The sequence below is a fragment of the Otolemur garnettii genome, unplaced genomic scaffold (genome assembly GCF_000181295.1).
Source record: "Otolemur garnettii isolate 467f Iridium unplaced genomic scaffold, OtoGar3 scaffold00017, whole genome shotgun sequence".
NCBI classification, from domain to species: Eukaryota; Metazoa; Chordata; class Mammalia; order Primates; family Galagidae; genus Otolemur; species Otolemur garnettii.
The window spans coordinates 15,094,227-15,108,094 of NW_003852412.1; the positions used below are offsets into that span (position 1 = coordinate 15,094,227).

The following is a 13,868-nucleotide window of genomic DNA, read 5'->3' on the forward strand; positions in this document are numbered from 1 at the left end:
TACAATTCATAACGGTAGCAAAATTACAGTTATGAAGTAGCAAGGAAAATAATTTTATGGTTGGATGTCACCACAACAAGAGGAACTGTATTAGAGGGTCGCGGCATTAGGAAGATTGAGAACGACTGCATTAGAGACATGGGCACCAGCCCGTCCTCCTCTTCATTGCCCCATGTATGGTCCCACTTGGAAATGGTGCCCTGACTCTCCCATGGAGGTGGTGAGGCTTTACTCCAGGCTCACAGGGATCCCCTGCATCCTGGATCACTGGTGGAAACACTGACTCTGCCTGACAGGACACATAGGGTGCTGCAGCATCAGGATTTGGGGGAGAATAGGGTGTCCAATTTCCTGCTACCCAAGACTTGTGTGAAGCGGGATGGGAGAGGCAGCATTTATCAAGCCTGCAGAACAGCATCCTGGGCCCTTGCCTGGACAGTAGGAAACCTGTGCTTGGCACCAGACCCACAGAGAGAGGATGCACTTCTGGGTCACATTTTTTTGGGTTCATCATAAGGTTGTTTCTTTGGAATTGTACTTTCAACCAATGTAGGGGGAGTGTTTACAAAACCAATTTGGTAAACCTTGTAGGAACTTAAAAAATATTGTTGAGGACATTGTTCACTACATCATTTAATATTTTTCTTGTTATGAGAACCCATGAGATAATCTTTCTCACTGGTCTCAAACTGGGGTTAATTGAAGTCCTACAAACTGTGAATTTTGTAACTGTATCCTTCTTTGAGTCAGCCATTCTCTGGCCCAGCTGATTTTGAGGCAGTTTCCTCAACGTAAATCATGGGTGATGGCTTCATTCTGAGTTTTATCATATTGTTTTCAATTCTTGATCTAAATCCTCTCTGATTTTCTTCTTTTGACTTTTGTCTTACTGTATGTGTTTTTGTACTATACTTCGTATGAATAAGAAGGAGTATTAATTCACATAAGCACATCTAACCAAATGTATAGTTAGATAACCATAATTATATAAAAAACATAATTCCAAATTATTTCCAGATGCTATAGTTTAAGGAATGTAGTGAAAGGGAACTTTAATCCACGTTCTCCCCTTAAGTTGGTAACCTTTATTGGTAGTAAAAATAACGGCATAAGATGTAAGGATAACAAAATCTTCAGGAAAAACAAGTATGAAAATGGCTGATCTACTAAGCAGACTGAGGAGTCAGGATTTCAGTGCTGGGAAGTCTGTTGTATGCATGTTCATTCTTTTATCCTGCCTTGGAGTTTAAGGTGGATCCTGGGTTCAGGACCTGTGTGAGGTCCCACTGCCATCAGCTTCTCTGTACCATTCAATTGCAGTCACAAGGCACTATATAGCATCCTAGTGAATAAAAGCAGTATTTGTTTTTAAAATTTGTTAATTTAAAGAAAACATTTTTTCTGTTTTGTTCTGAGGGAATATGTATAATTCAAAAAAATTCTCCTCTATCCCGAGGTAATTGCAGAGGAGAATTTCAAATCGATAAGGCATAGATTAAAAAATGGAGGCAGAGAAAATCAGCACAATTTCCCGAGTTCTCTTAGAAAAGAGAAAAAGGTGATACAGGACTTGAAGTTGATACAGAGGTTTCAGGGTGCTGTAATCAGGAGAAATCATACAGCACTCCCTCACCAAACCAACAGCCAGGGTGCCGGTGAAAGCTGCCGCAGATACTAGTAAAATAGGGGAATTTATTATTAAAAAACACCTGAGAAGCAAGCGCAGTCCTTTTCAGTGAATTTCATCCGAGTTTCTGATCTGACTACTCCATACCACCCCCTGGCTGCAGAGAGTGAATATAGCAGGGCGCCCGCCGTCAGAAGGCCTAAGCCTCAAGTAGTACTGCGGCTGCTGCAGGATTGTGATGAAGTGACCCTAGGGTCAGAATTCTTGGGAAACAGATTCCAAGAAAATACAGCCATTGTGTCTGTCTTCAGGTGTTTCTGAGGCATTTGGATGGTGCACAGTTTTGGTATCAGACATTGAGTCTGTTCACTAATGTGTAGTGTTTACACGCTGCTGCATGTGTGTGTGCATGTGAGAAATTAAATAGGTTTTTTTTGGCTATGAACAATTCTGGGAGTGAATGATCTGCCTGGTTTTCGTGTGGGTTATAATTGTCTGTTTTTTAATTTCACAGTGTGTGGACAATATACGATGTAACGGCTTAATGACTATAGTGTTTGAAGAGAATTCCAAAGTCACGGTGCCACATATGATTAAGTAAGTGCAATAATCTTTTTCTTTACATTTTAATCAAGATCAAATTGGCAGAGAGTCTGAAACATTGACTAATATATTGCTTTAATAGGATTCTCCTTCTTATTGAAAATATGTTTCTAGACAGTAGTGTCATAATTCACGTTTTTACTGTCGTAAACAAGAAGACGACCATAGTGGTTTTTCAGATTCATTGTTTGCTTTATCGACTCAGCCTAGAACATTTGTTTTTTCGTACCATTCTATACGCCTTCGCTCAGGACAAGATCCCATCAAAATGTTCACATTCAATCTAAAATATTAAAGTAGTAATAGCCAGATGCGTCAAGGTTGAGGGTGGACCAAGGTGTGGCTGACTCATTTGGTGTTTTCCCAGAATAAAATGTATTTTAAAAAACAGTTCTACCTTAAAAAAAAAAGTTACGTGGCTGGGTGCAGTGGCTCATTTCTGTAATCCTAGCACTCTGGGAGGTCAAAGTGGGTGGATTACTTGAGCTCAGGAGTTCCAGACCAGCCTGAGGAAGAGTGAGACTCCATCTCTACTAAAACAGAAAAACAAAATGATACAAACAAATAAACCAGAAAAACTAGCTAGGCATTATGGAGGATCCTTGTAGTCCCAGCTACTCAGAAGGCTGAGGCAAGAGGATTGTTTGAGCCCAGGAATTTGAGGTTGCTGTAAGCTATGATGCCCCGGCACTCTACCCAGGGCAACAGAGTCAGAATGTCTCCAAATAAATATTTTTTAAAAAATTTAAAAATTACTTGAAGCTAAGAAATGTTTGTCTTTCATGCCTTTTTATGTGGATATTTTAAAGTCTGAACTGTTTTTGCTGAGGCAATACCTAATATTAACTTCAGAAAGATGACTTTCCCATTCTGATGGATATTAGCTACCGTCAGCGTCATCCCAGTGGTACAGATTTTAAAACTTATTATTTTGTCAGAGGAAGGAAAAGTATGTAACAGTAGTGTTATCATTTCTACAGAAAAATATAAACGATAAACGAATGATATTTTACATTACTAGTCAAATCTCAAAATATTTTGGGTAAGACCTTTTAAAATTCTAGGACAAAAGATTCATATTTGCATTCAATTTTCCAGGGGTTTTTTTTTTAGCATAATTTTTTAAAACCAGATTAGGTAAAAAATATATGATGCTAATATTAAGAGAAAATGTGGAGTATTAAACCAAAAGGGGCAAATTTCAACAAGTTTCAAATTCCCATCTTTGACCTACAGTTTTCTTATTAATTCTCTACTATGAGATTCTTATTTTAATATTTCAGAAGATGATACATGTGATTTTCTTCCTTTCTGAAAGTATTTTCTTGGGGGTTAAATAGCCATGAAGATCTAACTGCTTTAGAGTTAGAATGTATAAATCAGACAGTGCAGTTTATAACTCCTAGACCAGGGATCCTCAAATTTTTTAAACAGGGGGCCAGTTCACTGTCCCTCAGACCACTGGAGGGCCAGACTGAGGGCATCAGGATGAGTCGTCTGCTAAACAGGACAGGCAGCGGTGGCAAAAACACCTGGCCTGCTCGATAAATGTCCTCGGTGGGCCGCATGTGGCCCACGGGCCATAGTTTGAGGACGCCTATCCTAGATCCTAGGGCAGCTATATACCCACTACATACACATGTTTGACTTTAAAAATTAATACTAATGAAAACTTTAGTTTCATGGCTGACCAATTATTGCTGGAAGCAGGTTCTGTTCCCACCATGGCAGTTTCACCGATGTCTGTGTAGGGTCTCACGTGGATAACCACTTACATGCAGGCCAAGACTTCTCTGCCTTTGGACGCACAGAGGCGACACTTAAATGAGCTGGAATCTCTCCTGCTGGAACAGAAGGCAGCAGTAACGGTACATTAGATGCATTCCCAAGGCAGAATGAAGGTTCATGTATTCATTCTTTCTATTTTCTCAACCTTATTGAGCCTGGTTGTCTGTAATCCGAGGACAGAGTGTGATTTTATAATCTCTGTTCTTTCTGATGGTCCTGTTCTGCCCTGAAGTTTGTATCCTTGCCTCCCTGTGCCTCTGTCTCCTTGGCTACATACGAACATTTTTCACAGGAAAAAAAAAAAAATTCCAACATTTTTCCAAGTTAAAAAGAAAAAAGAAATGCTATCACAAGACAGGTCTTCTAAGTGACAATGGCATCACTTTTAAAGCACTCATTTCTTTTTAAAACTTACCAATTATAATAGATGACTTGGATTTGATTGCTCAAGATTGCTTTTGAAGTGTTTACTAAAAAGCAGTTGCTATTATCATCGGAAACCTAGGTAATTCATTTTATCTTGCTTGAGATTCCCTTAGGAAATAAAGTAATATCCTGTTCCATGTAGCAAAACAACACTAATTTCATAACATTTAATTTCTTTCCTTAAAAATGTAATCATGATTTTGAAGGACAATTGCATAATTATTCAGTTTTATTTTAATTTCATGCTTGCTGTAATATATTTTTTCTCCTAGTGTTTTTAATAAACTAATTATAGTCAAAAGATGCAAAGCTCAAAAATACAATTTGAATTCAAAATCGTGACATTTAATAGGTGAAATTATTTAAATGGTATGTTGACTAAGGCTTTCTTTGTTTGAATAGTATTTGACCTCAACTTTCTTAGAAAATAGAAATTTTTGCTAGAAAATGGTGAGAGAAAAAACTGATCCTCTCATTCATCCATTTTCTGCACAGTCTGCTGGATTTATGAAAGTTTCTCCAGTCTTTTCGCAAAAGAAAATTAAGAACCAGAAAAGTAAAGTTGGTTGAGGTTCACATAGTAAGCAGAAGAAAGAGCTGCACTACTTTCAGAAATCGCAGAAGATGCACTTGGGTATTTTGAGATCAGTAATGTGACTACAGCTAACAGGCCACCCTTCGTCAGTTCTCGGCAGGGGGAAGGTGCTCATTCCAAATGCTCTTTCAGGACTGCGGAGAAAGTCCTTCTGCCTGCGCTGAGCATCTTTGGGCTGGGAAGCTTCCAAGAGCAAGCTAGGACAGCTATTGATTTTGTTTTATCCAAAAAGAAAATAAATATATAATTTAAGATCCCTCCAAGTGCCGAAAGAGCTAATTAAGGGCACTCACAATAAGCCACCTGATTCTTAGCAAGCAGTTGACTCACTGAAAGTCACTGACCCTGTAGCGTATCTTTTAATCAAATGATAAAATCCGGGGCCTCATTGATCGTCTGTTCTGAGATACGGCAATGAAGGGGAATGAAGGACTGGAAGGTGAAAGAAGGCTACAGGCAGTCCCAGTTGTCCGTTTGGAGAGGCCACCAGTGCAAGGGCTTCAGGGTAAGGGGCAGCCAGATGGGAGGTTTTTATAGAATTATAAAAGAGGTGTATTGCAGGATAGCAGTAGTGGGCCTCTTCAGGGAAATAAATTCATAATACTGCAAAATATTGAAAACATAGCGTGTCACCCAATTTATGGATTTAATAGTATTCAGAAACTGTATACCAGGGGTCCTCAAACTTTTTAAACAGGGGGCCAGTTCACTGTCCCTCAGACCATTGGAGGCTGGACTGCGGGCCCCGGGACCAGTCAGCTGCTAAGCAGGACAGGCAGCAGCGGCAAAAACACCCAGGGGGCAGGATAAATGTCCTAGGCGGGCTGCACGTGGCCCACGGGCCGTAGTTTGAGGACGCCTGCTGTATACCCTTAAAACACATTAATAAGCCAGGAAGACTAAAATAAATGACTTGGACACTCCATTCAAGAAGTTTGAAAAAGAATAAGAAATTAAACTGTAGGAAAATACAGGAAATAAAGAGGAAAAATATGAGAATATAAGGAAATGTAGGAAATAATACGAACATGAGTAGAAAATAGAAAACCAGGGTAACTGATAAATCAAAGAGCCAGTTCTAGAGGGTAAAATTCCCAACTGTATAATACCACGTAGGTCAGTCAGTTTAGTCTAGAAAAAAAGGAGAAAAGCACAAATGCACAAATGAGGAGTGAGGAAAAGAGACAGCCATGGATATAGCAGGTCTGTTAGTGTCTGTCTCCCCCCACTGGGGGGGTGTCACCCTCTACTTTAATGCATACTTTTGGTATTCTGCTTTGTAAGGGCGTAAGCATTGCTCCTCCAACCCAGAAAGGCGGCGTTGGCTTCCTTTTTTTCTAGTAAAACATAACTAAAGTAGACAGAGAAGAAATCCACAGTGTGAAGTGAATTATTATTACCTTCTCCGTTATCAGTTCAGGCCTCCCTAAATTGTATGGCGTACTTGATGTTTTCGTAACTCTGCCTGTATGTATATAGGTCATATCAACATAGATAGTCGATCCTCTGTATCCAGTGGTTTTGCTTCTGCAGGTTCAGATCGACTGTAGATAGAAAATATGTGGGGGGAACCCCCAGATAGCTATACAACAGTCAAAAGCTATATAGATTTTAAAATGCAGTGTAATACTGACATTGCGCCCTTACGAGTGCCCTTAATTAGCTCTGAATAAATTACATTGTACTAGGTATTTAAGTAACGTAGAGATGATTTAAAGTGTGGGGAAACGATATGCGTAGGATATATGCAAGCACCACATCATTTTATATCAGGAACTTGCACATCCGTGGACCTTGACAGAAGGAATCCCGGAACCGATGCCCCACGGAAACTGAGAGGTGACTGTAAACTTACCCAACCTCTGTCAAATGCGGTGGAAAGCCTAAACGCACATGAGTGTGTTTACAAATACTGAAATACTCAGTGGCTGAGGAGGAAGCCGCCTAGTGGTTTTATCATCCTGCCCATGCTTTGCACGTAGGTCTGATGCCCGTCTTCACAAAGACGACGCTGACATTTGCTTCAGTAAAACCCTGAACTCCTGCAAAGTGCCGCAGATCCGGTACGCCAGCGTGGAGCGCCTCCTGGAGCGGCTGACCGACTTGCGATTCCTGAGTATCGATTTCCTCAACACCTTTCTGCACACCTATCGCATTTTCACCACGGCCGCTGTGGTGCTGGGGAAGCTTTCCGACATATACAAGAGGCCTTTCACCTCCATCCCCGTCAGGTATGCTTGGGATTTGCCTGTCGTTAAGGTGGAGTCCTCCTGGTTCCTGGGTTACCGCGTAGATGAGCAGCCTCGCTCTGCAAAGCAGCTGTTAGGGGGCACTTGCTTGCCCTTGAACTTGACCGTGTCCCCACCCCCCTAGTAGAAGTGGTAAGTAAAAGCCACAGAGAGTTCCCGGGGAAGAGGGTGAGAATCCTGAAGTGGCCTTTTCTTGCTTCAGCGATAGCTAACTCTATCGCTTTAGAATTGTCTTTCTTTCTTTGTTGTTTTATTTTGACAATTGTACTATTCAACCTTTAATATATATAAGAAACAGACTGAGAAGGGGGCTGTCTCTTCAAATTGCCTGCTCTGATTCTGTGAGTCTGGAGTGGAGCCCAACTTCTGAATGTCTAACAAGCCCCCAGCGATACCGATGCTCCTGGACACCAGTTCAGTAGCAAGGGATTAGGTAATTGCCAAAATGTCTGTGCTGCCTTCGCAACTGCGCGCTGTACAGGCAGCATGTAGAGAACATCCCGCAGGAGAAGTGCGACGATACTGTGGCCTTTAACTGTAGGGAGCATGTTCTTGAATAACATCTGGGAAATCACTTGCCCTGGCTACAGTCTGTTAGCGGCTTTTGCTCTTATTTTTAGGTCATTGGAATTGTTTTTTGCTACCAGCCAGAACAACAGAGGTGAACATTTGGCGGATGGAAAATCCCCACGTCTGTGTCGCAAATTCTCTTCCCCGCCGCCACTAGCTGTGTCCAGAACATCCTCCCCAGTGCGGGCCAGAAAGCTGTCCTTGACTTCCCCCTTGAACTCAAGGATAGGAGCCCTGGACCTGACCACATCCTCGTCATCCGGCAGTCCCACCACCACCCACAGCCCGGCTGCGTCCCCACCACCGCACACAGGCAAAGTGCCGTTGGATCTTAGCAGAGGCCTCCCTTCTCCAGAGCAAAGCCCGGGATCTGTCGAAGAGAATGCAGATAACCCCCGCATGGATCTGTGTAACAAGCTAAAACGAAGTATTCAAAAAGGTATCATCCAACACATTTACTGATTACACCCCACCAGCCACCTGCTTCCCGATTCCTCCTGGAACCCTAGTCCCTGTCTTTACAACTTTCCTCCCGCCACCAGTGGCTCGTTACAAGAGATAATTCCTGTGGCTTCCTCTATTCTTTGCGGAACAGAGGGCTAGGTTAGTGGTCCTTATGCCCCTGTCGGAAAAGGCTGATTGTCAGTTGTCTGTGGAAGAATTGCATATCTGAACGGTATTCCTGGAAGGTTCTCGGAATTTGGCTAAGGCTGGTTGGCTAAGGAGCCTAGCATGATCCCCTGCACGTTAGTAAGTTGTGGGCACCCTCATCCGTGAGCTCCGGCCTCAGACCTTTCTCCTCCAGTGTTTGCCTAAGCACCTGTGTGCTTCTAGCTTCCCCTGTGGTGGATGACTCAGCCCGACAGCACCAAGACGGCTTCTTTAGGTTGCTTATGAGGGCAAATCTCTGTATTATAACAGAGGAATAGAGCGAGAAATCAAATCAGAGACAATTAATTGCTTATGGCGTAGTCAAACGGTTTTTTAAAATAAGGATTAGATCCTGGGATGTCCTGCTTCAATGCTCTGATGAGCTCCCATTGCACTTAGAATAAAGTACATTCTCCCGCCCAAGGCCTTCAGCTGCTATGATGCTCGGCTCCCAGTCCCTGTCCCGGACGTGCTCCCTCATCTGCTAGAACAGTCACTCGGTGTGTGTGTGTCTTAAAAACACCTCGCTCATTCCTACCTTGCTCATTGCTGCCTCAGGGTCTTTGCACTTGTTCTTCCCTCTGCTTGGACAGTCTTTCCCCACATAGGCTCTGTAAGATCAGAGACTTTGTATCCTCAGTGTCTTGGCCTGTGCCTGGAATGTAGTAGATTTCTGTTGAATGAATAAATGAAGAAAAACAGGCAGTGAGCTAATCAAGGGTCCTCTAGCCCATCACTTTCACTTCCTCGGCTGGGTTCAATGTAGGGGTTGCAGAAAGTGATTTTTGTAGCTTTTGAAATCCAGTTTTTCTGTAATAAAAATACGAATTTGGTTTGGTTTGGTTTCACAGCCAAATTAGCAAAGAGCTTTTTTGTTAACTGCATAATTGATTTGTTTATTGACAACACAATAAAAAAGTAGGCAATAAATCAGCTGAATGTCCAAATTTCAAGGAGGATCACCCAGATGGAAGAATGTACCCTGCTTTTCTACTTGGTTGAAGCTTCTGTGTGCTTTCTAGCTCAGATCATTTAAATAAGCTTCCTGAGTGAGGTACTTAATGGAATTTTAACTGGAGTGGTTGTCATCATCAAAAGTAGCACCCTTTTTAACAAGAAATTCTTTAAATTGACAAGTTAGCAACTAAGGAGGAGGAAAGGGGGAAGATAATTAAAAAGTCATTAGAACAACAAGCTTCAGCAAAATCATGATGGATTCTTCTTGGGAATAATGAGGTAGCATAGGAGCTGACAGGTGCATCTGGGGTTCCAGCCAGTGCTTGGGAACTTCATGGAGGGCATGACTCCTGTACCTCATAGGTACAGTGGCCTGGGAAGCACAGGAGTTTTCCCAGAATGTGGGAAGTGTTTTCTTCCTGCTTTATTGGATCATGGTAAGTAGGAGAGGAGAAATCTGGAGATGAGTCTGGATTCACATGTTCTTTTGAGCTGGGGGAACTTTGGAACAGGCATTTCAGAGTCAGGCATTAGTGGCTCTGATGCTGTGGTTTGATGGCTCCGGGGGCTGGGATGAAGACGCAGTGAGTCTGTTCAAGTCATTCAGTGAGCTCTTCTCTGTGCTAGATCCCGTGTGTGCTACGGAGTCCATAATGGTGAATAAGGTGGTGCCTTCACCCCTCCTACTCTAGTTCTGCGTATAATAGAGACACAACATAACTGTACAGGCACATAGGACAGGACGTGTAGGTAGAGTGCTCTGCAAGCTGAAAGGCAGGAAGATCACATCTGCTAGAGCAGGATCAGGAAATGTCTATGACATGAGCCAAGAAAAGTAGATATGTGGGTTGGAAGGAGGAGATGGGCAAACTTCTGGGCAAAGAGAACATGTCAGCAAAGGCATAGTGGGAACTACTGGCGGTTCATACCACTAGGAGATATTGTTGCTGGTGGGACAGGTTTTGTCCTGTTGTGACACCATGGGCAGCCCCGTAGAGAGGACCCTGTGACTGGCCTTCCTTTCTTCTTCTTACCATCTGAACGTTTCCATGTGGATAGCTCAGTAGTGTTAATTTCATTCACTTGTCGTACAAGGGATCACTAAATCTTTTTCAACTTGCAAAACTGAAACCCTGTACTCATGGAACAACAATACCCCATTTCCTTCCCTCCCTAGTCCCTGGCAACCACCATTCTACTTCTGTCTCCCTGAGTTTGACTAATTGAAGTTCCTCATATAAGTGGAATCATTCAGTGTTTGTCCTTCTCGGACTGGCTCATTTTACTTATGAGCAAAACGTCCTTGTGATTCATCCCTGTTGCAGCACATGATAGAATTTCCTTCTTTTTAAAGGCCGAGTGATATCCCACGGTGTGAGTATACCACATGTTCTTTATCCATTCGTCTCTAAAGAAGTGTGTTGGTTGCTTCCACCTTTTGCCTGTTGTGAATAACACTGCAATGAACATGGGTGTGCACACGGCTCTTTGGGATTCTGTTTTCAATTCCTTTGGATATGTGTATCCAGAAGTAGGATTGCGGAACTGTACAGTAACTGTACTTTTAATTTTTTTGAGGAGCCTCCACCCTGTTTTCCTTAGTGGCTGTGCCATTTTCCATCCCCACCAACAATGCCCGAGGGCTGCACGTGCTCACCAAAGCTCATTATTTTCTGGAGTTTTCTTTCATAGCGGCCATTCTAATGGGAGTGAGATGAGAATCTTTCTTCTTTTTTTATAATTTTCCAAAGATTGAATTTTATTTTGGCTAAGGCCTAGTAGTATGGATATTAATTTTTTGCCTTTAATAGAAAAGCAAAAGCACAATCTATTTCTTTCTGCAGTATCGTCTCAACACATGTCATAGTTTTAGAGATCCCAGTCCAGCTGCCCATCACCTGTCATGATTAAGTATTCTACTTTAACTTGTTACACAGGGAGTGTCCCATTTGGGCCACCACCCCCAAGTCCAGAGCGTACAGTGATGGTCTAGTCCTGTGGCATGAAACTTCTTGGAAGGGAGTAAGAATCAGTAGTTTTTCTCTAAAGTAATACATTAGATGTGGGGTGTCTTTGTTTTGTGCTATTCTAACAGAATATCTGCCTCTGGGTAATTTCTAATGAACAGAAATTTATTTCTCTCCCAGTTCTGGAGGCTAGGCAGTCTAAGACCCAAGTGCTGACCTCCAGTGAGGGCCTTTTGCTGCGTTATCACATCGTGGGAGACATCACATGGGTGAGAGAGAAAGAGAAGGAAAGATGAGAAAGAGCGAGAGGGAAGGGGTCAAATGCCTCCTTTTGGAAGGAACCCACTCCCAAGATAACAGCATTAATCCATTCATGTGGGCTGAGTCCTCAGGGTCTCGTCACCTCTCACAGGTCCCGCCTCTCAACACTGTGGCTTTGGGATTAAGTTTTCAGCACAAGAACTTTTGGGTGCACATTCAAATGATGGCATTCTCATTCCTGGTCCCCCAAATGTGTGTCCTCAACATCCAAAATACATTCACTCCATCCCAGTAGCTCCCAAAGTCTTAACCTATTACAGCCGCAACTGAAAAGTCCCAAGTCCAGAGTCTTATCTGAATTGGATGTGGGTGAGACTCAAGACATCCATCTAGAGAATTCCTTTCTAGCTGTGAGCTTGTCGAGTTAAAACACATTATCTGCTGTCAGAGTACCATGGTAGGGCAGACATTCCCAGGGACACGGGGAAATAGGCGAGAAGAAAGGAGAGACAGGTCTTGGGTAAATCCAACGGCCAGCAGGGCAGACAAAATTACACCTTACGACTCCAGAATAACCTTTCACTCCAGCGCTGCCTCCTGGGCACACTGGGGTGGGCTTGGGCTCCTCAGGCCCCTCAGGCATCCCTGACCCATGGCTCTGCTGGGCTCGCCCCTCACATCAGCTCCCACAGATTAGAGCCTCTTGACTGCTGCGCTCTCAGCCTGGTGCTGCCCGCTGGCAGTTCTGGGGTCTCTGCAGTGACTTCCCCCACAGTTCTGCTAGGCGTCACCCTGGTGAGGACTCTCTGCCCTGGTGACAAGTCTTTGTCTGGGTCTCCAGGCTGTCTGTGACGTTCTTCAAAATCTAGGTGGAGGAAGCTGGGTCTCCATAGTTTGTATGCTCTGGGAATCTGCAAAATTGGCACCATGTGGATACCACAGAGGCTCACCATGTGTGCCCTCTGGAGCGGTGGCCTCAGTGGGGGTGGCCAAAGGGCCCTGCGCAGAAATGTGGGAAGCAGAGGGCTGAAGTGGCCCTGACAGCGAACCCTGACACCCCTCAGGCTCCTCTCTGGAAACCTTGCCCTCAAGCTTCTAGGTTGCCTGGAAGATCTCTGAGATGCCTTGGGATCCTTCTCCCACTGTCTCCCTGACTAGCACCTGGCTTTCTCCCCACTGCTGAGCTCTTTCATGCTCATCTCTTGAGCAAACAGCTGCTTGTCCACACCCTTGGTCTGCTCTTCTGAAGACACTGTTTTGCTCTTTACAGGGCCAGTCTATGAATTTTCCAAATCTTTCTTCTGAGCTTCCCCTTTAATTACAAATTCCACCTTTAAATCATTTCTTTCCTCTTGCATCTGACCACAGGAAGTCCCTGGGTTACTAACAGGGTAGGTTCTGTGGGTTTGTTCTTAAGTTGAATTTGTATATAAGTTGGAACAGGTACCTCTTGCTTGTGATAGCCTCTGTTCATAAGTGCGAGTTGTGTATCAACTGGATGTTTGTAACTCGGGGAGTTACTGTAATAGCCTCCATTCATAAGTGTGCGTTGTATGTAAGTGAGATGCTTGTAGCTTGGGGACTGCCTGGATGGGCAGTCGAGAGTAGCCTTGTCACTTCTTCAACATTTCTGCCAGAAATCCTTGTTCATTGCTGTTACGTTCCTGTCTTCCATAAGACATGGGCACAATTCACCCAAGTCCTCTGCTACTGTATAACAAGGACGACCTTTACTCCAGCATCTTGTTCTCATTTCCACCTGAGAACTGATCAGAATTGCCTTTACCATCCATATTACTATCAAAATTCTGTTCGTGACCACTTGGGTAATCTCTAAGAAGATTCAGACTCTCCTAAAGCCATTCTCTTCCTCTGAGGTCTCAGCAGTCTCCCTTCACTCTCTGTTGGTGGCCATCTAGGCTTTCTCTAGCTTGTTCCTCCAGACTCTCCCAGCTCCTGCCCAATACCCAGTTCCAAAGCCTCTTCCACATATTCAGCTATTTCTTAAAGCAACAGCTCCACTTTTCAATACCAATTTTCTGCCTTAGTCTATTTGTGGTGTTGTGACAGAATAGCACAGACTGGGTAATTTATAAAGAGCAGCAATGTATTTGGCTAAGACTAGTGGCTGGGAAGTTCAAAATCAAGGACATAGGTCTGGTGAGGCTCTTCTT

At 43.4% G+C, this 13,868-nt stretch overlaps 1 protein-coding gene across 2 annotated transcripts in view; it reads left to right on the forward strand.

Moving 5' to 3' along the window:
* The window catches only part of RASGRF2 (Ras protein specific guanine nucleotide releasing factor 2), a 244,354-nt gene that overhangs the window by 134,302 nt on the left and 96,184 nt on the right, over positions 1–13,868 (forward strand). For both annotated transcript variants that reach the window (XM_003785953.1, XM_023510921.1), the window contains exons 13-15: positions 2,142–2,224; positions 7,022–7,270; positions 7,909–8,297. In XM_003785953.1, coding sequence (XP_003786001.1) covers positions 2,142–2,224; positions 7,022–7,270; positions 7,909–8,297 — 721 coding nt within the window. The remainder of the gene's footprint in view (positions 1–2,141; positions 2,225–7,021; positions 7,271–7,908; positions 8,298–13,868) is intronic.